The sequence below is a fragment of the Portunus trituberculatus genome, unplaced genomic scaffold, assembly GCF_017591435.1.
Source record: "Portunus trituberculatus isolate SZX2019 unplaced genomic scaffold, ASM1759143v1 PGA_scaffold_205__4_contigs__length_1045770, whole genome shotgun sequence".
NCBI classification, from domain to species: Eukaryota; Metazoa; Arthropoda; class Malacostraca; order Decapoda; family Portunidae; genus Portunus; species Portunus trituberculatus.
The window spans coordinates 730,590-756,784 of NW_025541373.1; the positions used below are offsets into that span (position 1 = coordinate 730,590).

At 41.5% G+C, this 26,195-nt stretch overlaps 3 protein-coding genes across 11 annotated transcripts in view; 2 read left to right on the forward strand and 1 right to left on the reverse strand.

Moving 5' to 3' along the window:
• LOC123500362 overlaps positions 1-26,195 on the reverse strand; it is a 62,159-nt gene that overhangs the window by 584 nt on the left and 35,380 nt on the right. For 3 of the 7 annotated variants that reach the window (XM_045249076.1, XM_045249074.1, XM_045249075.1), the window contains 3 exons: positions 19,078-19,286; positions 18,614-18,709; positions 16,457-17,075 (listed from right to left, as the gene is read on the reverse strand). In XM_045249076.1, the coding sequence (XP_045105011.1) occupies positions 16,618-17,075; positions 18,614-18,709; positions 19,078-19,285 (762 nt within the window). In that variant the 5' untranslated portion in view covers position 19,286 and the 3' untranslated portion in view covers positions 16,457-16,617. Of the gene's footprint in view, positions 1-338; positions 1,730-7,106; positions 7,165-16,456; positions 17,076-18,613; positions 18,710-19,077; positions 19,287-26,195 lie in introns of those variants that run through there. The other 4 variants (XR_006673289.1, XR_006673290.1, XM_045249073.1 and 1 more) reach the window with 3 other exon arrangements.
• LOC123500364 lies at positions 1,613-5,682 on the forward strand. 2 transcript variants are annotated; one of them, XM_045249081.1, is made up of 5 exons: positions 1,613-1,746; positions 3,361-3,454; positions 4,420-4,571; positions 4,675-4,754; positions 5,444-5,682. In XM_045249081.1, the coding sequence occupies exons 2-5, from the start codon at positions 3,452-3,454 to the stop codon at positions 5,590-5,592; spliced, it is 384 nt and encodes a 127-aa protein (XP_045105016.1). In that variant the 5' UTR covers positions 1,613-1,746; positions 3,361-3,451; the 3' UTR covers positions 5,593-5,682. The 2 variants fall into 2 exon arrangements, with proteins under 2 accessions (XP_045105016.1, XP_045105017.1); XM_045249082.1 differs by having other exon boundaries at positions 5,467-5,682.
• On the forward strand, positions 5,498-15,280 carry LOC123500363 (putative nuclease HARBI1). Of its 2 annotated transcripts, none has more exons than XM_045249078.1 (2): positions 5,498-5,631; positions 13,841-15,266. In XM_045249078.1, the coding sequence occupies exon 2, from the start codon at positions 13,933-13,935 to the stop codon at positions 14,758-14,760; it is 828 nt and encodes a 275-aa protein (XP_045105013.1). In that variant the 5' UTR covers positions 5,498-5,631; positions 13,841-13,932; the 3' UTR covers positions 14,761-15,266. The 2 variants fall into 2 exon arrangements, with proteins under 2 accessions (XP_045105013.1, XP_045105014.1); XM_045249079.1 differs by lacking the exon at positions 5,498-5,631 and adding an exon at positions 13,336-13,616 and having other exon boundaries at positions 13,841-15,280.

The following is a 26,195-nucleotide window of genomic DNA, read 5'->3' on the forward strand; positions in this document are numbered from 1 at the left end:
TATACAATCCTGTATCTATGTATCTTCCACTGAACACCCTTCCAGGAGCCCAGTACACACTATGCATCATGTATCAGCCACACTGACAGGACACACACTGCACACACTGGAATGCTGAGCCTCACACCTCCACACCCTCAGTGGTAAAGAGGAGTGCTGGTCTTTCTGTCTGTCTGTCTATGTTTTAAAAGGTGTATCTAGTACCACAGTGACTGACAATGTCCTTAGTTTTGATTCTGACATGGTACTTGCACTGCCAGGTTAGGTAATGGAATAAGGTATTACTACTCCAATCACCTCCACCACTTATGTTTTCACTCTTACTTCCACTTACTTACTTGCTTGCTTGCTTGCCTGCCATCTTGACCCTCCCACTTCCTGCTGGAGATGGAGAGCCTTGGTGACACCCTCGGGAGACCAGTTCCCACTGAAGGCGTGCTTCACCTGGCTGTGCCAAGGAGCAAAGGCTGGAAGGTCAGGCCAAGGTCGGGAGGAAGCAACTCGAGAAAAAAGAAGAAAGAAACACACCGCCCACCACCACCACCACCACCACACACTCCCACAGGCATGGGTGTTGCCCCACCGATCCACACAACACACCACCTCAAAAGTGGATCTTCACATGCTGGGCAATGTCACACTTAGTCTTGAAACATTTGCCACAAACATCACACTTGAACTCCCTCAAGCCAGTGTGTCTGAAGGCATGTCTGTTGAGAGCACAAATGGTGAAGAATTTCTTGCCACACTCCTCACACTCATGATTCCTGATGCTGCCATGTGTCAGGGTGTGTGTGGTGAGGTTAGACTTTGTGGTGAATTTCTTGCCACATTCCAGACACTCATAATTTTTAACACCACTGTGTGTCAGGGTGTGTGCGGTGAGGTGACCCTTTTGGGTGAATTGCTTTCCACATTCCAGACACTCATAATTTCTAACACCACTGTGTGTCAGGGTATGTGTGGTGAGGTTAGACTTTGTGGTGAATTTCTTTCCACATTCCAGACACTCATAATTTCTAAGAAAACTGTGTGTCAGGGTGTGTATGGTGAGGTGACCATTTGTGGTGAATTTCTTGCCACATTCCAGACACTCATAATTTCTAACACCACTGTGTGTCAGGGTGTGTGTGGTGAGCTCAAATTTTGTGGTGAATTTCTTTCCACATTCCAGACACTCATAATTTCTAACACCACTATGTCTAAGGATGTGTGTGGTGAGCTCAGACTTTGTGGTAAATTTCTTTCCACATTCCAGACACTCATAATTTCTAACACCACTGTGTGTCAGGGTGTGTCTGGTGAGGCTACCCTTTATGGTGAATTTCTTTCCACATTCCAGACACTCATAATTTCTAACACCACTGTGTGTCAGGGTGTGTGTGGTGAGTTCACCCTTTCTAATGAATTTCTTTCCACATTCCAGACACTCATATTTTCTAACACTAGTGTGTCTCAGGGTGTGTTGTCTAAGCCCTTGTCTGGATGTAAATGTTTTATCACATTGCTGACAAACAAACTTTCTCTCTCCTCTGTGGGTGGAGCTGCCTGCCTCCAGGTCATTCTTGCCACCATGCCTGGACCTCCCCACACCTGAGGCAGACTGCTGCTGCTGCTGCTGTTGTTCACTCATGCTGCTGCCCGGCCTCACTCACCCCTCCACTGCAGGAACCCCCAGCCAACTGGATGGAGCCACGTCAGAGCCCAGCAGGGCACCCGGCCTGGACACCTGTAACAACACTGATGGTGAGAACACTGAGAGCCACTGGACACTGGAACTGGCCACAGCCAACAATAGTTCTCAGGAGGAAAAGAAGGCACACTTGAGTACCAAATGCCAAGGTGAATGTCAAAGAGAAAAATCAAACTTGAGAGGTTAAATGTGTTGGAACCTTTCTCTTGAAAGAGTTCAAGTCCCAGGAAGGTGCAAACACACAAGCAGGCAGAGAGTCCATCAGTGTACTAGATAAAGAAATGAATGACTGAGAGTACTGGTTAACTCTTGCATTAGAGAGGTGGACAGATTAGAGGTGAGAGAAGGAAGAAAGTGTAGTGGTGGGAGGATAGAGGAGGAGGGGAGGCATGCAGTTACCTAGACCTGAAGAGCAGTTGGCATGAAAATAGCTGTAGAAGACAGCAAGAGATGCAACACTGTGGTGAGAGAGAGAGAGAGAGAGAGAGAGAGAGAGAGAGAGAGAGAGAGAGAGAGAGAGAGAGAGAGAGAGAGAGAGAGAGAGAGAGAGACTGCACACAGTCAGTCAGGCAGAGGAGAGAAGTTGATAGGATGAAAACTTTTCATTCCAGCCTGTCTAACGGCCGATTTCTTAACCCCTTCAATACGGTGATGCCTATGTAGGCGTCATGAAGCGCCAGTAGCAAATACGGTGACGCCTGCGTAGGCGTCATATTTCTTTTCTGAGCTTTCTTCAGTTCAGTTGTCCCATATAGTGTGTTGGATACCAACTATACATGCTGTATGCTGTCTTTGAAATCCTAGTGCTCCTCCCACCATCCTTGTCTCCACCAATCACTAAAGATAAGCTACATGCTTATCTTTGTGCTTGTCTCTAAAATTACCCAATGGCATAGACTGTTCCCATCTCTCTCTCTCTCTCTCTCTCTCTCCATCTCCTTTCCTCCTCCCCATCTCCTTCCTCCATCCCCTCTCCTCTCGAAGATAAGTTACATGCGTCCCGCCTTGTAACATTCGTGAAAACACACACACACACACACACAAAAACAACAAATTTTCTAATCTCTCTCTCTCTCTCTCTCCCTTCCCTCCCTTCCCCTCTTCCTCTCGAAAGATAAGCTACTTGCGTCCCGCTTGTGTCTAAAATATTAGGAAATGTCACTCTCTCTCTCTTTCTCCGAAGAGAGAAGCGTCCACTTTCCTCTTCGAAGGCGACATAGTGACTAAAAAATAGCAGCATAATATACAAAGATGACAAGTATGACAAGCTTGCAAGAGTTTCCCGTGCTCGGGCGCGCGGCACTACCACCCATATATCATACAGGCGGGCTTTTTTAACATCCGGCGCGAAGGGGTTAAACAGTGTAATCCTGGGATATCATGTAGTAAGTTAGGTGGACACACAGAATCTGATTTCTTAAAAGCATCTGACGCGGTTCTGTGCCTGGCTAGGATCCCACAATATTGGAATATTTGGGTGTTGACCCAGCACACAACATCGGACAAGGATACCCACCCGAAAGAGAAAGGTGAAATGTAAGAAATGTATTCGTGATGTATAAAATCATTTCAGAATAAACAACAAATATGTTATTTTTCTAATTTTGTTAGTATTTCTCTTTTCTTTCAAAGCAGTAACCCTATAATCATTAGTAAAATGTTTTAAGACAACATGCATGGTCGCGCTGGGATTGCGGCGTGTCACAAGCAAAACAAACATCTGCTGAGCTGCACCAAGCTGGGAATTACTTTGTAATAATGGTATGTATGATATATGAATATATGTAAAATAACCATAATAAGGAGCATCATGCAAGGAGTGTCCGAATGTTGTAGCATGGTTAGAAGTGAAACCATCAAACCACCCATCACTCTCACAAACAAAAGTTACTACGACGCCTCATCATTGTACTACAATTAATTCCAGTTATTTATTTTGTACTTTCGGCCCTTTTACAAAAGGTTTTAAGCTCACACATCCCTCTACTATCAGCAGTAGGCATGACAGGTTGATTGTAAACACCACAACCCCGCTGATTAGTAGTTTAGCTTGATATGCCGTGGAGGGAGGGGAGGGATCCATCCCCGGTTAAAATTAGGTTATTTTTGTTTAATATCACAGTGGAAAAGCATAACAGATAAACAAAGATACATGAGAGAGAGAGAGAGAGAGGGAGCGATGTAAACGCTGTTAAAAGTGAAAGAGCCGTGGAGGAGGACCGGGGAAACAAGGTGAATGGGAGGGACGTGGATAATGGTGGAGTTGCGCTTTTTCTATTACCTATATAATATTCCGAAACATATTTTGTCTTGAAATAGGCTCGATTAGGTCAGGTTAGGTCAAAGCAAGGTTAAGTTAGGTTAGGTTAAGGCAAGGTGAGGTTTATAGATTTACCATTACCACATGATACTTATAATCTAATTTACTATTATTATAATAATTGTTGTTGTTAGGTTAAGATAATTACATTGTTATTTATTACACATTATTATTATCATTACCATCATCATCATCGTCACCACTATTTTTATTATTATTATTATTGACAGCACTAGTAGTGCAGCACAAAATTTGGATAATCTCACCAAGATTTACTCAAAATTTCTTTCTTTCTTCCTTGATGAAACTGTCTGTACATGAAGCACATAATTAATGCATTATTTTGTTTTAAATACAGTTAAGTGTATTATGTAAGTACTCGGTAATCATGTATTACCTATTTCAGCCCTTAGAACTTTTCCATGGCATTGTTAATCTCCTACAAGATCTTGACTATGAGGAAATACAAGAAATTTGGCACTTGAGATTACCACGTGCAGTACTACAGGATCGCAGTGACCCAATGGTATACCTCACGGAAGAGGAATTCATCCAAAGGTAATTATCCCACTCGTGGTAGTTCTATGCTTCTATCTATTTATAATTATATATTGGCGTCTTTTCTTGTGGAACATTTCTTAAAGATTAAAAATCCCAACAGGTATCGATTATCAAAGGATGGCGTAAGGGATGTGCTTGAAGAGATCACACCCTACTTGGGAAGAATACGAGATGGAAGAGGTAAGACAATCTATAACAGTAATTATATTTTATATGTATAATTACTTATGTTTACTATAGAACGATGCTTACATATGTTCTGCCTATTTGTCTTTACTGTCAATTAGAAAAGTCTGCCACCGTATTGGAGGTGATTAAATGAGGTGGAGTGAGGGAACTTGAAGCCTTTCTGCTGTTTTTATTTATTTTATTTTTTTGTGCGGTTGTATAAGGAGACCTCAGGGAATGAGTGAGGGGATTGGTATAACTATCAACATTAAGATGCCATTTTTGCATACAGTATGTATTACTTTATGCTTAACTATTGCTTAATTTTTTTCTACCAAAGCTATCCCTTCCAAGCTCTTTGATTTCTTGATGCATGTACCTTTGTGTAGGACGGAAATGCAGGCCACACGTTGTCAAATAATTTATTTCAACCTGTATAAGAGTCACAAATGTCAGACACTACATCATAGTAAATATATGCACCACCAATAACACAACACCATCACAAATACAAACTGAGACATAATAAATTTTACAATGGTAACCTGCATAGCAAATGCAAACCAGTACATCATGGTAAATATATGCACCAACAATAACACAACACCATCACAAATGCAAAATGAGACATAATAAATTTCACAATGGTAACCTGCATAGCAAATGCAAATTATAAGACAACTCACTTCATTGGCCCACAGCACATACGTCCTATTCCCTGCAGGACAGACAGCCACCAGGAACTCTCCCAAAGGCAGAATCAAATGTCACTTCCAGATGCACCAGCACCATTCACCTGGTCGTCGGTCAGCCACGCCGGGTAGACACCAACCACCACCACCTCAGCTGAACTGACACCACCCAACTGTTACGTTCACCAGTTAAACTGGTAAGATTGGCATTGGGGAGCTGGTGAACAATAACAATAAAAAAAAAAACACCAGGTTCAACTGTTGAGGAAATGCAAAGGGGGCACTTTAAAAAGCTATTTTAATAACCCATAATGATATTGACACACATAGATATAACATGAAACATGAAACACAGATATATAAAATGAAACACAGGAAAATGACATACACATATACATATAACACAGTAATAAATACAACAATAAAGAACCCAACTTAATACCTAACAATAATCCTAATCCTATATAGAGGCAATGTGGAAAACACGGACGAGGGGAAGTGATACTTATGCGGTGTCGCAGTGGTGAAATGCTGGGTGATGGTTGATCCCACGGTAGACCCAAGAGGCGTTGTGTTCACTGGTTGAGGCTTGGATCTCAACTTGCATTCCAGAAAGCTAAGAGCTGGCTCAACACTTTCGGTTGAGTCGCAAGAGGCCGCGTGAATCCAACTTCAGGACAGTAGCGGGACTTCATGAAACGGTGACGTGGAGGGTTCATGAAACGGTGGCGTGGAAGGTTCACGAGACGGTGACGTGGAAGGGGAGGCGGAGAGGTGGCGAACGAGGTAACAAGCGGAGGAGGTGATGGTAGTGTATGTTACGGGCGGGCGTAACATTTCCTCCCTAAGACCTCCGTAATGGGCTCATGAAGGAGGTGAGACGGAGATCTTGATAAGGCGTCGGCGATGATGTTGTCCACCCCTTGATATGGTGGACTTCAAGTTGAAGGTTGAGTTAACAAGGCCCACCTAAGAATGCGTTGGTTTCGGTTCTTCATGGCCTGAAGGAAGGCCAGAGGATTGTGATCGGTGAAGACCTTCGTAGTTTGAGGACCAGGATGAAGATAGCACTCAAAACGTTGGAGCACCAGGACGAGTGCCAGAGCCTCCTTCTCGATGGTGGAGTAGTTGAGTTGATGCTTTTTCAGCTTGGCGGAGTGATAGGCGATGGGATGGAGGATGCCGCTTGTAGGGTCCGTTTGTAGTAGGACAGCACCCACTCCAACTCCACTCGCGTCCACTTGTAGATGGAAGGGGCAGGAGTGATCCGGCGTCCAGACCACTGGTTCCGAGGAGAGAAACGCCTTGAGGTGTTGGAAGGCTTGGTCACAGGTCGGGGTCCAGTGGAAGGGGACGGAAGTGCTGATAAGGTCCGTCAGGGGGGCGGCCAGGGTGGAGAAGTTCCTACAGAATCTTCTGTAGAAACCAGCCATCCCCAAGAACCTCATGAGAGCTTTCCTGGTGGTAAGGACAGGGAAGCCAAGGATGGCCTCCAAGTTAGCTCTCTTGGGGCGAACCTTGCCGTTCCCCACCACATGTCCCAGGTAGACCACCGTAGACTTCCCGAAGGTGGACTTGGCGAGGTTGATTGTAAGCCCGGCTTCCTGGAACCGACCCATCAGCCTCCGAAGACGGGTCAGATGTGTCGCCCAGTCGTCCGCAGTCACCACCAGGTCGTCCAGATATGCAGATGTTCCCTCCAAGTTCTGAGTGATGTAATTTATAGCCCTCTGGAAGATGGCAAGAGCATTAGACAAGCCAAAGGGCATCACTGTGTATTGGTATAGTCCAAAGGGGGTGATGAAGGCGGATATTATTTGGGCCTCGTCCGAGAGGGGAATCTGGTAGTAACCTTTAAGTAAGTCTATAGTGGTTACAAATTTGGCTACTCCTATACTATCTATAAGGTCCTCTATCAAGGGCAATGGGTAGGAGTCTGACACCGTCACTTTATTTAATTTTCTGTAGTCGGTGCAAAATCGACTATTACCATCTGGCTTAGATGTTAACAGGCAGGGAGAAGCCCAGGGAGATATACTAGGTTCTGCAAGGTGATGACAGAGCAGATAGTCTACCTCTTTTTTCATCAAGTCTCTTTTAATGGGTGAAATGCGATAGGCTGGTTGTCTTATAGGCTTGATGTCATTAGATATTAATGTTATGTCATGTTGGATAGTATTATAAATTCCTGGAAGGTCACCTGTGATTTCAGAAAAGTCTAGCAATAACTTTTTAAGATCAGACTGTTGTGAAGGTGTTAAGGAAAGAAACACCTCATCAAGGTTGGACATGATTTGGCTATTTGAGGGGCGTCCTTTAGGTGACGAGAAGAGGAATTCGGTCGGACTCTTCCTCGGGGGGCACAGGACCAGACTCCTTCCCTACCAGACATACAGGTACAGTGCGAGACAAGTCGTCCTCTGGTTCTCTGGAGTGGTAAGGTTTCATTAGATTAATATGAACTAGTTGGGAATCCTTACGACGGTCAGGAGTGTGGACTACATAATTTAATGGACTTAGTTTTTTGAGCCACAACATAAGGTCCCATGAACTTAATGTGAAGAGCATTGCCTGGAGTGGGGAGAAAAAGTAAAACCTTGTCTCCTGGTTTGAAACTTCTCATGACAGATTTGGGAAGAGAATTTTGTTGCATTTTAGTTTGAGATTTGAGGAAGTTTGATTTAGCAAAAGATCTGACTTCACTGATTTTATTCTTAAGGTTACTGATGTAGTCAGACACACTGGGGCTTGAAGGAGTATTTTGAGTAAACCATTGATCCTTTAATATTTTGAGAGGCCCCCTGATCTGTCTACCATAGAGTAATTCAAAAGGGAGTAACCTAAAGAATCTTGAGGAGATTCTCTTAAAGCGAAGAGAAGGAAAGAAATACTTTCATCCCAGTCTCCTTGATGCTCCAAGCAATACTTCTTCATCATGGATTTTAATGTTTGGTGAAACCGCTCCAGACAGCCTTGGGATTGGGGGTAGTAAGCCGAGGAGGTAACATGGTCGATGTTTAGCTCATTCACTATCTGTTGGAAAAAATTGCTAGTGAAATTGCTACCCTTGTCAGACTGAATTTGTTTTGGAATTCCTACCGAGGTGAAAAATGTATTAGATGTTTTACAATGGTCTTTGATGTGATGTTCTTAAGAGGAATGCTTCAGGGTACCTGGTAGTGGGATCCATGAGGGTTAACAAATACTGATTCCCTTGTTTGGTTTTGGGTAAGGGCCCTACGCAGTCTAGAATGATCTTTTCGAAGGGCTCCGTCTGAACTGGAATAGGCGTCAGAGGAGCTGGCACAAGGCGTTCGTTAGGCTTACCCACAATTTGACATATGTGACATGTTTTAACATAGTGTGACACATCCTTTTTCATTCCTGGCCAAAAAAATGTTGAAGAGCCTTCTTGTAGGTTTTTTGGATGCCTAGATGACCTGATAATCCATCATGAGCTAGTTCTATAATGGCTGGGCTTACAGACAAGAGAATGACAACTTGATGTGTTTCTGACCAGGTGTCTAGTTGTTTCAGTTCAGGAGGTCTGTAGGCACACATCAAGACTCCTTCCTGATAATAAAAACAAGGCAATTTAGACATTTCCTTTGTCTCACTGGCAACATGTCTGATCTTAGCCAAAGTGAGATCCTGTTCCTGAGCATTAATCAAATTCTCCTTTGAAATTATGTTATTGTACAAGTTGTCAGTAGAGGCAATCATTGGTGGAGGAGGTGGTGAAAGGGCAGGGGACTTGGATTGAGACCTGGTGACTGCACACACTGGGAAGAAGTGAGGGGATATTTCATCCAGGGTCTTAGTGGGACTTTCTGTTAAAGGAGAATCAAGAACAATTAAGTTTGGAACAGCCAAGTTACCCGCAAGATCATTACCCAGTACAAGATGTACCCCCGGTACTGGCAGTTCACCAGGTTTAATGGCTACTTCAACCTCTCCTGAAATGAACAGGCACTGTAAGCTAATATTAGCCAAGGGATAGGAGAGCTGTGATTCGAGACCTGTAAGGATCACCTTCTCCCCAGTGAAAGCCTGTTTGATGTTAGGGATGACATCTTCCCTTAAGATGGATTGGGCAGCACCTGTATCACGCAGAACCTTGATATTTATTGCCTTGTCTTTACCATCAGTCAGGGACACTTTACCTTGAAACATGTACGAGTCATAAAGTTCTAGAGGAGAGTTGACAGGGTTAGCTAGGGCCACTGGTTTCTTCTTCTCAAATGTGTTAGGTTTAGGGGCCACAAAAGAAAGTTGACGTTGAGAGGCCTTGCAATTTGGGTGTCTACATTTTTGGATCGTGTGTCCTGGCTTCTTACAGTATGTACACCAGGGGGAATTATATGCATTTGGCGAGAATCTGGTCGGCTTACCACCCGCGCCCCCAAAACCTTCCCCAAAGGAGGACCTAACATTAGATAGTGAACCACAACCTCTACTACCAAGGGATCCCATCAACAAAGCAAACGCATCAGCCACTTTAGCAACAGACATAAGATCACTCTCTCCCCGTTCTTCCACATGCCTCAGAATATTAAAGGGTAACTTGTTCTTCCATTCTTCCAGGACCATTAGATTGAGCAACTCCGAAAAGGTGGTAATGTTAAGGGCGGCTAACCATTTCTTAAATTGTCTTAGTTTCTCACTAGCAAATTCAACATAGGTGTGAGACTCTGGTTTCACATACTTTCGAAACTGTTGTCTGTATCCATCAGAAGTGATAGAGTAGGCGTCTAGAATGTTACCTTTGATCTCTTCATATTCTACCTCATCACTAAGGCCGTTGTATACCCTATAAGCTTTTCCTATTAGCTTAGGGACAAGGAGAGACACCCACTGATCCTTGGGCCATTTATTCCTATTAGCAATGCTCTCAAAAGCGCGAAATGACCCGTCAACATCAGATTCATCAAAAAGGGGGAACTAGCGGAGCAGCTGTAGCGGGATTAAAGCTTGCTAACTTTTTCTTTATATCTATTTCTTCCCCTCTAAACTTAGTGTCATTTCGTAGGGCTAACTCCTGAATTTCTAACTCTTTCTCCTGCCTTATAAGTTGTAACTGAAATTCTCTCTCTTTATCTTCTTTTTCTGCCTGTAGTTGCATTTGTTTTTCCTGTAGTTGCATTTCTTTTGCTTCTTTTTCTGCCTGTAGTTGCATTTGTTTTTCATGCATTCGGTATTCTAGTTTAAGCTTCTCAATTTCCCATTGACTTATCCTACTCTTATCCTGTTCTTCCTGGGGACTGTGTATTATAGTCCTCGTAGAGGCTGACATGGGAGTTAACTCTTCTATGGCATTTCCTAGCAACTTACCTTCTTGCACTAGATGTTCAACAACTACATTCTTAATGACCTCTTTAGTCATCTGAGACGTGATGGGAACATCAAAATGTTTAGCGATGGTCTTCCATTGGTCATTTTTGATATTAGCACTAAGTTTTTCCAGAGAAGGGTCGGCACAAAAATCTTCAACGTTAAACTGAGCGGAAGCCATATTAAATAGATGTTAAACCACAACAAAAAAAAAAGATAAGCGAATTACTTAAGTGAGGAACTAGGCAGAGTGATAATAAAGGCAACCTTGGAAATTACCTAGATTATACTTAACCCCTTCCATACCGCAAGACTGTTTTGTGGTACGTTCGTACCACGCGCAAAAGCGACCTCGTGGTACCGCAAGATGCCGCGTGGTGCGTCGTACCACACAAATACATTTCCGTGTATAACCGTGGCCTGAGTGCGGATTTTGCCTTTTTCATGCTCCACGTGGTTCACTATAAACAAACAAACACTGGAGGCGTTATTTTTAGCCACCCCAGCGTAACAAAACCATCCCCCCCACTAGCCAATCAATATCGGAGTTAATTTTTCATGCATAAACTATAAAGCCAATCACTATTCTTTGACATATATTATTCCCACAGTCCCCCCAAGAACATCAGTTCTCTAGTATCGGCCGTGGTGAAACTGTTCTATTGCCTCTACCCTAATTAGAGATAATGGCGTCTGCTTCGTGTAGCAGCGATGAGGATTATCATAATTATGAGACAGATAGTGAGGATATACTGGAAGACTCTCCAGATGAATATGATTCAGACTATGATCCTGAAAAAGAAATAGGTAAGAGTGATAGTGACAGCAGTGTTGAAACCCTCTTGGCAAGTGAGGGGGAGCAGCCTAGTTATGACTGCCTCAGGGCCACTCTCACCAGGTGCAGAGTGTGTGGTGCTGAATTTATGATTAGTGCACAATTTATGATTATGTTTACGTTTTCTTTTATTAATAAAATGACAAAAATATGTTTAGAAAAAAGTACATAACAGAGTTAGAAAGAAATATAATGTGTAGATCTGGCCGTGAGGCACGTGCGCACACGGGCAGGGGCCTGCGGTATAGGAGGGGAACGCTTTGTTTACATCGGGGGGTGACTGCGGTAAGGAAGGGGTTAAGTAAACACTTATGAGTACAATCACTAATGAGGGGTAAACTAGAGAGTTACGGCATTAAGAGGGATCCGGATTACTCTAGTTACGAGACTTGAGAGTGAGGAGCGGGTGTACTGAGACTTGTTATTGATAAGGAGGCGGATTAGTCTGAGAGACTAGTTAAAATGGCCGATTCTAACTAGCGAGAAAAATGATCCGCGAAGTGAGGGGATTGAGGGTTCGCATGAACATATGATGATCCCAACACTTGGATAACACTTACACACCTGCCTATGTGCAAAAAATAGAGATAAGTGCTATCGGTGAACACGCCTTTCTACCTGGTTTCCTGCTCTACCACTGCTATGCGATACCAATGAAAGTCACGAAGCACGTTTAACCCAAAAAGTGGCCACTTGATCGCAAAAAAGGTAAATTTAAACCACACGCAGAGTAAGTCACAGAAAAAAAACACATCAAAGTCACAACACCACAGAAACACAAGCAATCACAGAAAAAAAAGTCACTGGAAAAATGGAACACTGAATATGGGTTATAATGGTCCTGTCACGGTTGCCAATTGTTACGTTCACCGGTTAAACTGGTAAGATTGGCATCAGGGAGCCGTGAACAATAACAATAAAAAAAAACACTGCAGGTTCAACTGGTGAGGAAATGCAAAGGGGCACTTTAAAAGCTATTTTAATAACCCATAATGAAATTGACACACATAGATATAACATGAAACATGAAACACAGATATATAACATGAAACACAGGAAAATGACATACACATATGCATATAACACAGTAATAAATACAACAATAAAGAACCCAACTTAATACCTAACAATAATCCTAATCCTATATAAAGGCAATGTGGAAAGCACGGACAAGGGGAAGTGATACTTATGCGGTGTCGCAGTGGTGAAATGCTGGGTGATGGTTGATCCCACGGTAGACCCAAGAGGCGTTGTGTTCACTGGTTGAGGCTTGGATCTCAATTTGCATTCCAGAAAGCTAAGAGCTGGCTCAACACTTTCGGTTGAGTCGAAGGGCGCGTGAATCAACCGGGACAGTAGCGGGCTTCATGAAACGGTGACGTGGAGGGTTCATGAAACGGTGGCGTGGAAGGTTCACGAGACGGTGACGTGGAAGGGGAGGCGGAGAGGTGGCGAACGAGGTAACAAGCGGAGGAGGTGATGGTAGTAGTGTGGGTTACGGGCGGGCCGTAACACAACAAATCAAAACACTATAACATCCGCTATACAGCATCTAAAACATTCTTCACATATGCTGTTACACACTTGCATGCATGGTACATACAATAATTAACATAGGTATAAACACATGGGTAAACACCACCTACCACCACTCAGCTGATCCGAAACCACCCAACACCCAAACACTAGTATATAGGCAATATAACCGCCAAATTCAGTATGTATGCTGTTCCAATGCCTACCCTAATCATTGCACATCCAGTACTCAACATGCGTGTAACATGTGACAACTTACTTGGCTGGAGGTCAGACAGCCCCAGACACCCAACATGCACGAGTCACCACAGCACATCCACCACCACCACTTCTTAGTTGAACCGTCACACCTCAATCCAAGTCCCAGAGCCACTCATCAAACCCAAACACTGGTGGAGACGTCAACGCTGGAGAATGACTGACTCACCCCGGCATGGGACACCTTCTAGCAAGGCAGACGCCACGTCATCAACAACATACGTACGAGAGGCGCATGCGAAACATATAATTTATGATACACTTTGTATCAGAGGCTCCCATCATTTTCTATGAACTCGCACACTTAGAATTTTTTTTTCAATGTTAGACATATATATCAGTCTATCTATCTTAATATCTACCAGCAAATTTTTTTATGTATTGTCCTTTTCAAATAGCCAGACCCAAAGTTTTCTGCTTCCTAAAAGTTTATAAACTCTTTGCAGGAAGTAGTGTGCCGCAGTACCTGCAGCTTCTTGTGTCGCTTCGCTACGTGGCGACAGGAAACTTCCAAATCACGCTCTCAGATTGTGCAGAGATGTCGGCAGCATCCGTTTGCAGATTTGTGAGGCGTATTGCAACAGCAATTGCCTCAACTGCCCCACGCCACATACACTTCCCTGATCATCAAGAGACTCATGCCATTGTCAATGAATTCTACAGGATTGCTCAACTACCTGGAGTAATTGGCTATGTTGATGGAACCCATATAAAAAGTCCTTGGGGGAATGATCCTGAACAGTACTGCTGTAGGAAGGGATCTATGTCCCTGAATGTGCAGGGTGCATGTGATGCAAAATTAAGGTTTACAAATGTTGTAAGTAGTTGGCCTGGCTCCACACATGATACAAAAATTTTTGAAAATTTCAGAATTTACACAAAACTTGAACAAGGAGGATATTCTGGGCATCTGTTGGGTGACAGTGCATACCCATGTACTCCTTTTCTACTAACTCCAATACTAAATCCTAGAAATGAAAAAGAAGAGAGATACAATGCAGCACACATTAGAACTAGGAATACTACAGAAAGGGCTTTTGGTGTGTGGAAAAGAAGATTTGGAATCCTAAGTATTCCAATGCAGACAAAGCTTGGTACCACAAAGCTTATTATCATGGCATGTGTTATATTGCATAATATTGCTATTTCAAGGCGGTATCCACTTGTAGATGAGCCATGCTGCCCAGAAGGCAATGATTACAATGATGTTAATGAGGTTAGACATGCTGCTGCTGCTAACAATGATGATGATGATGATATAAATGGTGGTGAAATGGCAGTTGACGGTGCTGAGGCGGGTGATAACAAGAGATGGTTGCTTATCGGTGATAACAAGAGATGGTTGCTTATCGAAAGGTGGTTTTAGGCCAGGGGTGGCCAACCAGTCAATCGCAATCGACTGGTCGATCACAAGCCAGTTTTATGTCGATCACACTACTCTACCAGTTAATAATATGTCCTTCAGGAGTTGCCATGCAAATACCTGCAGGGGGTGATGATATATTTCTTGACTTCTTTAACTATCATTGTGTCATTCATCAACTAGCGCTTTGTGGTAAAATGCTGAATATGACTGAAGTCATGGACATTTCTTTAAGATTGTAAATTCAGTTCGGGCCAGATGTCTTCAGAGGCGACTGTTTCAAAGTCACTTACAAGAAAATGAAGTAGAACACTGATATGTTGTTGCATACAGATGGCAGGTGGTTGAGCAGAGGTAATTTCTCCAAAGATTTAGATATCTGCTACCTGAAATTAAAGTGTTTTTGGCCTCAAAAGATCGGCCTTCGTATTAGAGATGTACCGATACCAAAATTTTGGCTGATTCCGATACCGATACCAATACCACCTAATTGGGCTGATACCGATACTACTACCGATACCAATACCACTGCTTATAGTGATTACTGCACTGGACACCAGGATGAGTTGGTGGACGGCGAGAGTTATCAGATGGGAGGCTTTGTTTTGGGGGATGCTGTAAGTCCTTCTGAGAACGTTTGTGAAACAGGAGCAATTCTAGAAGCTTTTTGAAGCCATTTGCAAAGGTAAATGACTCAGTAATTGGAATGAATATCTTCTCAGTCTTTTGATTCTTGTCAGTTATTTTAAATTCTTACTTCTTACTCTTTTAGCAACCATTTGGTCTTGTGCATTTTCATTATTAATTTTATTGATGATATTTTGGCTATCAAAAATATTTCTAAAATTACTAAAATTGTAAAACATACAAAATATTAGCAAAAGAAACTCATTTTGTTGTGTATGTTTCTCTTTAATCAAATCTGACATCCTTTGAAATTAATTCATTAGACATTAGTAAACCAATTCAGAAAAATGAGCTTTCACCTAATATTTTCAATTAAATAGAAAAAAAGTTTAGTTTATTCTAAATTTTAGGTTGTGGCTTATTACCACAGAAAACAGTATTCTATGACATACGGTAATCACCACGGAAACTTAATACGCCGTATTATATTACTTTGGTGTCATCAATATCTTATATCAAATATATCACTAAGTAGTAAATTCCTTTTAGATATCGGAAGTATCGGCACCAATTAAGCCGATACCGATACACAAAAAATGGGCCGTTACTGCCAATTCCAATGCATCGGTACATCTCTACTTCGTATCACCCCTTAATTGACAATAAAGAATGACTGTTGGATTTAACATTCTTAATAGACATAACTGATATGTTGAATGAACTGAAATTAGATTTGCAAGGAAAAGATACAACTATAGTTGACATGATTAGTGATGTGACATCAAGCAGAAACTAAAACTAGTGTCTTCACAGCTACAGCAACGTGCATTGAGAAATTTCAGAAATATGATATCAGGACTGGAAAATGAAAGTAAACATTGTGATCAGTTTCACAGTGGTTGCTATACTGAACAGGTACAAAACCTCGCCTCAGATTTTGACAGAGGTTTTCAAGATAGAGCAGCAATGGAACCTGTTGCAACATATATGTATCATACACAGTCTTACCCTTCCTACCCATATTCTTAGCTAATACTTATAGGGAGAACTCTACCAGTTTGTGCTATTTCACAATAGTTTATGAAGATCTTTTATTGATAAACTTTCCATCTATGTTCTTTCAATATATATTTATGTGTATAATTTTTAAGTGGGAGATGACATATACAGAGGAATGTACATCTCAATGGGCAATGTAATGTTTTTATGTTTGGTTGTATTGTGGAGATAGAATTAAAATATACAAGTATAAAATAAAATAACAATGCTACACTTCAAGGTATTCTTTATTTTTATTTTCTCCAGTGTTAGCTTATGGTAGTGTAGTGGTTGGTGCATACCTGCTACCCTTTCAAAGGCTGCAGCAATTCTTTCTGCGGCAGATGCCATTCTGTCAGCTGCAGACCCAATTTGATTGGCAGCGGAGGCTATGCTGTTCAGCGTTGTCCCAGCTTTTTCTGCAAGGACCTCAAATGTTGAGGCCAGTTGATTTCGAATTTGTTTTTGGTGTTTGGCACACCTGCCATAAGCAGCAGATTTACTTTCTGCTGCCTTCCTCTTCCGTCCTGTGAAGGACTGGTTTTGGGTGGCAGATGTGGCACTATTGCTGGGAGCAGAGCAGGTGCCTTTGAGGTCAGGAGGAGCGGAGGTACTAGCACCTGGGAGGTGCACATCTTCTGCATAAATAAATTCTGCAAAATAGATCAAACATATAAGTTACACATCAAAATTTTTTACTAATCCCCACTTCACCCCATGGTCTATTCATACATACATCTTGTGGGGTATACATACATTCATACATTCATATACATTCATACATACATCCTCTTACTCTTGCCATTTTGAACTCTCTCACATTACCTTATCTAACTGACCAGTCTCAGGCAAAAAATTAAATTACTTATATATTTTGCCTATCTCTTGTATGAAGTGTCCAGGCTTGACATTCATATATAACAATCTTTTAAAAGCAGGACTGTATGGAATGTTGATTAGCTGTGATAATGGACATACAGCAAAAAATGGTTAATTGAGAACATAACAAATCGATAAATTTCCTCGAACTGGGATTACCCCACAATTCTGCTAAGGCAGTAAGTACTGAAGGCTTCAAGCCAAGACATCATAACACTTCTTCCATAAAATCCTACATTTTAGTATCCACTTATTCAGCCTGATGGGTGTTATAACTGAGAAAGCTTAACCAATAAATTGTACTTTCAATAACCAATGAGAAGAAAGTACAGTAAGGTCTCGGTTTACATCAGAGTTACATTCCTGAAACATGACGCAAGTTGATTTTGTACGTAACTCGAGTTTCCGTACATTTCAAAGCATATTATCGAGTTTTCAACCAATCAATGTTTATGGTCATTCAGGTAAGTTAAAGGTTATATTGTTATATTATTTACAACTACGTAGGAATATGAAACACAAGTTTGTTTTTGTTGTTGATTAGGGCCACGAACGCGAAGGACTGCAGGTTGCCGAGATGGGTGGCCCTGAGGCCGCCAGGAGGGTGGGCAGGTCGAATGTTGTGACACACAGGGGGGACAGCTGGGAGCGTAGTGCAGTGCGGTGGGAGTAGAAGCGTGGGCAGCGGGTCAGGAAATGCAATAGGAAAGGGCAATAGGGATCAGCAGACAGGCGCAGACGGTGCAAGTCAGCTGCGAGTGTCGTGTGGCCCAGGCAAAGGCTCGGAGTTGTTATTGTTGTGATGGGTGTGCGAGCCCTCAAGGTCGTCAACCTCCCCGTTGTCATGGTAACGGGCTTCCCATTTTCTTCCCTCCCTCACACACAGCTGCTGCCTCCCTTCTCATGTCTTTTAATTATGTCCTCTTTTTCTTGTAGCGTAATGGTTTTCCTTTTCTTAGCATCACTGCTGTCACTAAGAAGTTTTCTCTTTGGTGCCATTGAGCAAGATACTAAGAACTTGAGTCAGTAAACGCAGAAGTAGGATAACACTCTTGCCAGGGGCGACGGTGTGGTGGAAGTGAGGCAGGGTGTTATTGTATTCAAGCGTGAGGCGGGTGGTGTGGCGGGCAACCACCAACAATAACAATAAATCCCGCACTTTACGATTTATAAATTTTCATTTTTTAAAATCTTAAATTGCCTTATAGTGGACTGACGTAACTACGAGTTTGGCATAACTCGAGACCGACGCAACCCGGGACTTTACTGTATTGTTAATTGCTATTACTTAAAATATGAATAACTGACATACCACAGTCTTCACTCCTGATGATAAGCGGACTGCTAGGGTTGTCCAATACCAGGTTTTCTTGTCCTGGCTGCTGTCCAACAGCTTCAGGTGTGTCAGCTGTAAACACAAAATTATATATTTATATAATATTATGATATATTATATTAAGTAAAAATTTGTTTTACATATTCCACATGCATGGGAAGCCAGTTACTGCGGCTCAATGTATCTCTGTGATGAACTATTGCACGTTCTTGCTAGCAATTATATTTACTTGAAAAACATTGAAACTACACATCTGGTTAATTTAGGTAAGGTTAACAAAAATGTGTAATTGTTCATTGTCGTGGTATTGGGGCCGGTGTGACAAGGGTGTGGGACCATAGTGACTTGAAAGCCATGCATGCACTCCTGGTTTTTTAAGTTTTTATTTTAAACATGTTAAAAAGTTCATAAAAAATAAAAAATAAGTTATTTCAACTCACCACATTCCAGTGAAGTGGAATTCAGTCGGGCCAGCACGCGTGCTTCCACAAATTCACTGTCAAATATGTCATCTGGTATTGGGAGCCTATTATTGAGGATCAGTTGTACAACCAGCATTACCTCATCAGCTGGTTTTGGTGGGGGTGGTGGTGTCCCACCACCAGTTTGATGAGTTTCCCGAATGTATTTGCTATGATCCTTCTTCATTCTGTAAAAACACACTCATAAATTAATTATTTTTTTACTTTATTTATTTACTTAGTTTTGTTTTGCAGACACTACTACATTCAAAGCTACATGAATAGTCTTACATTATGTTACATTGTGTTACGTTAAGCTAAGTTTCTTAGGGTTGAACATATTGAACAATGATGTAGTGAATTAGTGAATTTAGTGATATGACACAAAGTTATCCTAACCTAACCTATTAATAGTTTGAAGAAGAAAATGCATCTGAGAAAAATGTCTTACAAAATGTGCACTTCCTAATATTTAACTAGTTTTCTTCTCACACAGTTTTCCTGTTTTGTAAAATAATACTGTTTGCTTTGGTTTGGTTTGGGTTTCTTTAAGTCAGGCCATGATTTGTTTAGATTGAGGTTAGGTAAGTTTGTTAGGTTATATTTGGTCACCTCTCAATTTTTTTTTCTGGTAGATTTACATGTTTTTGACTGATTTATCCTAACAGATTTTGTTGCAAATCCACCTAGTTTTTATGGGGGGAGGGGGTAATACTAGCCACCTTTACCAATAGTAGTAAAAATACAGTAGTAAACTAATTCCTAAATCATAACAATTACATCATAACTTGTCATGTTTTAAACCTCAATTTACCAAATGGTGCATGCTTTTCACTCACTCATACTTACTTATTCTTTAAGTACTCCCAAGTCCTCTTCAACTGATGAGTATTCTTGAGCTCCGCCGTGGAGAAACATACATTACAATTCTTCGTTATCATCTCCCACACTGCTTTTTGCTTTAGTACACTAGTATAGTTTGATGGTTTGGTGTACACTACAGGGTGATCTCTAATTTGTTTAACTAGATATAGCCTCTGGGCGTATGAGAGTGGTGTGCCTTTGAAATCCCTGGTTGCCATAGTGTTGTTGTTAAGGGCCGTGACAAGCATGGACACTCCAGCAAGAAGTGGTTGAAAATGGCACTTTGTTTACATCAGCTGATACACAGGCCTGCCAATCTCCTACGAGGAGGGGTACCAACACTTGGGAATCGTCCGCATTTCTATGGGATGCTAGAGTACAAGTATTGTTGTCTACCTACCAACACACGGGTCGGTGAGCCAGCGCTTAAGAAATCAAAACTTAGGTTTCGGGTGCTACAACACCACAGTGGTGTGCTGACCTACGAAACAAATTTTTATAAGTTTAAGAAATCAGCCATAAAAGAGCACAAAAAGCTCAGTGCACAAGAAGGGGTTGGTAAGAGTGTAGATTGCTGAGTTGCAAGGGAAAAGGTTAACAAACAGAGCAGTGTGCCTCTTCTTGATATTTACCATCTAACCTAACTTAACCTAACCTAACAGGGCGCTGCATTCCCCTGCAACCACCCAAAGCATGTTAACCTAACCTGGACCCCTCTCAGGGATGCTAACCAGTCTTAACCAAACTTGGATTAACACTGTGTTAAAAAATTGAAATAAAAAAATATAATAAAAAAATCAAATAAAAGTAATGGTGCCTACCGTTGAAGGGGCTATTATGTCATGTTACTGGCCTAGGATCTGGTTTAGGGAGTCTTTAGGGGAAGTGGTCGTGTCTAGGGATGTTTACCTGCTCACACTTGTAGGCTACATTTCTCAGCAAAACCCGGCACTGTAAGCGTTACCAGACCACAATTGTCTTGCTAACCATTCCATCCCTTGTCTTACTAGTAAATCAGTGTGTGTCATCTCTGCCACCCAAAAACACTGCATAGCAAAAAATGTCCACACTTGCTGGGGAAGAAGGCAACATTTCAAACACTAAGCATTTGCCATCCAAACCCACACACACACACACACACACAGGAGAAGAAAGAGTTTTTCTGGAGAATCTTGGATATGAGACTGAGGAAGTGGTTCATAACCCAGAAAAGTACAGCAAGAAAGGACTAAAGAAACTTACGTATGAGCGGACTGTAATGTATTCCAACATAAATGGAGTGATATCGGGGATTTTAGAACTCAATGATTACTTGAGGGACAAGAACCCAGATATTGTGGGTCTTACTGAAACAAAACTGAGAGAGGGAGAAGACCTGATGATGGTTGGAGAAGGGAAATATAATGTTTGGAAAAGAAATAGAGTAGGTAAGATGGGGGAGGAGTGATGTTGCTGGTTAAAAAGATATAAAGGTGGATCAAGTGAAAGAAGGTATGGGAAAGGCAGAAGTGCTAAAGATCAGAGCAGAAACTAATGAAGGAAAAAGAGGCACTACATAGTGGTGTACGTACCACCTAAGACAAATGCATGGTCAGTACAGGAATATGAAGAAATGATAAGTGATACAGGAACATGTCTGGAAGAAATGTTGGGTGGCTGTGAACGAACTATAATGATGGGAGATTTTAATTGTAAAGAGGTGTGTTGGGAGGACTGGTCAATGGAAGGATCAGAGACAACATGGGGAAATACACTATTGACACTGGCAATGGAAAATGTGTTAACTCAGTGGGTCAAAGAAGATACTAGGTTTGGAGGAGAGGGAGCATCGTCAAGACTGGACTTGGTCTTTAGTACAGAGCCAATGGTCATTGAGGAGATGAGGGTGGAGTGCCCTTTAGCAAAGAGTGATCATGCAGTTTTGGAGTTCAAGGTGATAGATGAAGAGAAATCTAGAAGAAATGAAGAATATAAAGTGGGAAGATGGAATTCTGCCAAGACAGATTTTGGAAACCTAAAGAAATTCTTTCAAGAGACAAATTGGATGAAATTCAAGAGTGCTAAGGAGCAAATGAAAAGTGGAAGGAATCTATAAAATATACAAAGAAGGTGAGAAAAATTTGTACCAATAAGACAACATAGAAGTTGGAAAGCAGGACTGGTTTAACGATAGATGTGAAAAGGCTAGAACAAGAAAAGAGGATGCATGGAAGAGGTGGAGAAGGAAAAGACGGATTAAGCAGTGGGAAAGTTACAAAAGAGCAAGAAATGAATATGTGTTGATTAGAAGAGAAGAAAGAAAGAAACAAGAAAAGGATATAATTGATAAATGTAAAGACCAACCAAGACTTTTTTACAGACATGTGAACAACAACATCAAAAATAGAGAAAGTATTGAAAGTTTAGAAGTAAATGGAGTATGCAGTGAGGATACCAGGGAAATGGCAGAGGCTATGAATGGATACTTTCGGAAGGTATTCACAAAGGAGACTGCTTTTGACAAACCACTGGTAATGGAACAGAAAGGGATTATGAAGGAGTTTCAAGTAACTGTGGAGGAGATCAAGAATATGATGGGGAGTTTAGAAGTGAGAAAAGCTGTGGGACCTGATGGGGTATCAGGATGGATTTTAAGAGAATGCAGGGAGCAACTGGCAGAAAAAGTTTGTGAAGTAATTGATGCCTCATTAAGGGAAGGTGTAGTGCCCCAAGACTGGAAAAGAGCTAACATTGTCCCAATTTATAAATCAGGTAACAAGAGAGACCCATTGAACTATAGACCAGTGTCACTTACAAGTGTAGTAGCTAAGATGTGTGAGAGGGTGGTGAAGAATAGATGGACAGACTTCTTGGAGAAAAATGACATACTTTGTGAGTGTCAATTTGATTTTAGAAAAGGGCGTTCATGCACGACAAACCTGATATGTTACTATTCGAGGGTGATAGATGTAATACAGGAAAGAGATGGTTGGGCTGATGGAATATATCTGGATTTAAAAAAGGCCTTTGATAAGGTACCACACGGAGACTGATCTGGAAACTTGAAATGGTAGGAGGAGTGCATGGCAGTTTACTAAAATGGATGGAAGACTTTTGGTAGGAAGAGAAATGAGAACAATAATTAAGGACAGACCATCAGAATGGGGCTTGGTGGAGAGTGGAGTTCCACAGGGATCAGTGTTGGCACCAGTAATGTTCGCGGTCTACATAAATGACATGGTGGATGGGGTGTCCAGTTATGTGAGCCTATTTGCAGACGATGCAAAATTGTTAAGAAAAGTGAGATGTGACAAAGATTGCGAACTACTCCAGGAAGACTTGGACAGAATATGGAAATGGAGCTGTACATGGCAAATGGAGTTCAACACGACAAAATGCAAGAAATTAGAGTTTGGCAAGAGTGAAAGAAGAATCAGGAGTATGTACAAGATAGGAAATGAAGACATAAAACCAGTCATGAAGAAAAAGACCTTGGGGTGACAATTACCAATGACCTATCGCCAGAGAGACATATAAACAAAATAATTGGAGAAGTATTGAACTTATTGAGGAACATAAGAGTGGCGTTCGTATATTTAGATGAAGAAATGATGAAGAAAATAATTACTGCAATGATAAGACCAAGGCTTGAATATGCAACAATACAGTGGGCTCCGAACTTAAAGAAACACATAAGGAAACTAGAGAAAGTACAGAGGGCTGCAACAAAATGGTGCCTGACTTAAGAGATTTGACTTATGAAGACAGACTGAACAGAATGCAACTTCCGACCCTGGAAAACAGAAGAGAAAGGGAGACCTGATAGCAATATACAGAGTGATGATTGGCATGGAAAAAATGGATAGGGAAGATCTGTGTATGTGGAATGAAAGAATGTCGAGAGGGCATGGGAAAAAACTAAAATGGCCACTTATAGGAGAGATGTGAAAAAATATAGCTTCCCTCATAGAAGAGTGGAAGCATGGAATAGTTTAGACGTGGAAGTGGTCAACGCAAGGAATATTCATGATTTTAAGAAAAAGCTGGACATTAGTAGATATGGAGACGGGACAGTACGAGCATAGCTCTTTTCCCGTATGTTACAATTAGGTAAATACAATTAGGTAAATACACACACACACACACACACACACACACACACACACACACACACACACACTAAAGGCTATGGATCTACCAACCCTGGAACAAAGAAGGGAGAGAGGAGACCTGATACAAGTTTTTAAATTGATCAACAGAATGAACCAAGAGGATAATGAGAAACTGATCCTGAGAGAAGAATATGACATCCGAAGCACAAGATCGCATAGTAAAAAGCTGAGAAAAGGAAGATGTCTGAGAGATGTTAAAAATATAGTTTCCAAAGATGTATTGAGACGTGGAACAGTTTAAATGAAGAAGTAGTGTCTGCAACGAGTGTGCATACTTTTAAAGTAAGATTGGATAAGTGTAGATATGGAGATGGGGCCACATGAGCATAAAGCCCAGGCCCTGTAAAACTACAACTAGGTAAATACAACTAGGTAAACACACACACACACACACACACACACACACACACACACACACACACACACACACACACAGAAATGAGTATAGAAAAGAAATAGAAGAAATATACAGACTTTGTAAATACAGTGAGGGGACTATAAGACCACTAAAAGTTAAAATGAGATCACAAGTAAGGGTGGAAGTAATATTAGTGAGGACTGGAAAGCTACCTGGTAAGACAGAATATAACATTTGGATGAGGAGAGATATGAACTAGGAAGAAAGTAACAAAGAGAGAGAGGACTGAGAAGTGAAGCTATGGAAAAAAAAATGAGGACAGAGAGTGAGATGAAGAAATTCAACTGGAGAGTGCTGGAGATGAGGCTGAGGAAATGGTATATTTGGGAAGGGGAAGGAAAGCATTAGGAGTCATGTATACAAACATAGATGGGTTTACATCAGGAAGGTTGGAAGTGAGAGATGATACATTGGAAAGAGGACCAGACGTGGTATGTATAACAGAAACAAAGTTAAGTGAAGACGACCAAGTGAATCTTAAAGAGCAGGGATATAATGTTTGGAGGAGAGACAGAAGGGGACAAGCAGGAGTATTGGTAATGGCAGGAGAGAATATATTCGTGGAGGTGGTACAGTACGGAGATGGACTGGCAGAGGTTTTAAGCCTAACAATTAGGACCAGTGGGAGGGAAAGGAGGAGTATCATAGTAACATATGTGCCACCCAAGACTAATACTATCCAAACCCAACACTACAGCCCTCTAGCCAGGGACGGGTGCCGGGGTGTCTACGCCTGCCCCGTCCCAACAACCCATCTAAGGTTACTAACGAAACCCAACAGCATAACCACTCTCTCTCTCTCTCTTTCCCTTTTTTTTTCTTTGTTATTAAGATAAAAGCTGGCCAAGGGAACATAATTAATAAAGAAAAAAGGACACCCACTTGCCAGTTGGTTAAACAGGCTACAAATTGTCAAAAAAAAATCAGTGCAAGCTTGACACATTATGAGGGTGATTGGTTGTTTTGTTTGAACATGAAAGCAGTAGCCAATAAAAAAAGATAGAAGTTATTGAGAGAAGCGGTTCAATTTGAACTATATGAATCAGTGTTAGGAAGATGTCACCGTGTGTTGGGTGTAGCTTGCACTACTTCCTTGCTATTCAACACTTTTTTGAAAAAGACAAAAAAAGTGTACAGTTCCTAAGGGGGCATAGTGTTTTTCCTAGTGTGGTGGAGTGCCCCAAGTGCCACAAACCCTGCACACTCAGAGATAAGACTTGGAGGTGCACGGCCACTTCTTACATTCCAATAAGGTAATGACTTCCTGTGCATAGCTTAGCCATTGCAGTGAGGTTAGGATGGGTTGGCTTGGATTAGGTTAGCTTTGATTTGGTTAAGATGGGTTAGGTTTGGCTTAGGTTAGGTTAGTGCATATTCATTGTAAACATGGAAAAATATACTCTCTACCGCCAAAAAAACTTTATTTTACTGCAAACTCGTGTTTCCACAATAGACGTGGGAGGAAGGGGATGGTATTAAAAAAAAAAAAAGGTATTATTGCAGTTTCAGCCAATACACCACACGTAACTATACACATTCTCATGGTCTACATCACACTTCTACGAGCATTTCTAACCCCATTTTACCCTATCGGAAATTAGTATTACTTCAGCACAAGCCTTCAAATGTGCGGTGTTCGGCGAGTTATCTCTAAGTCCAGCAAG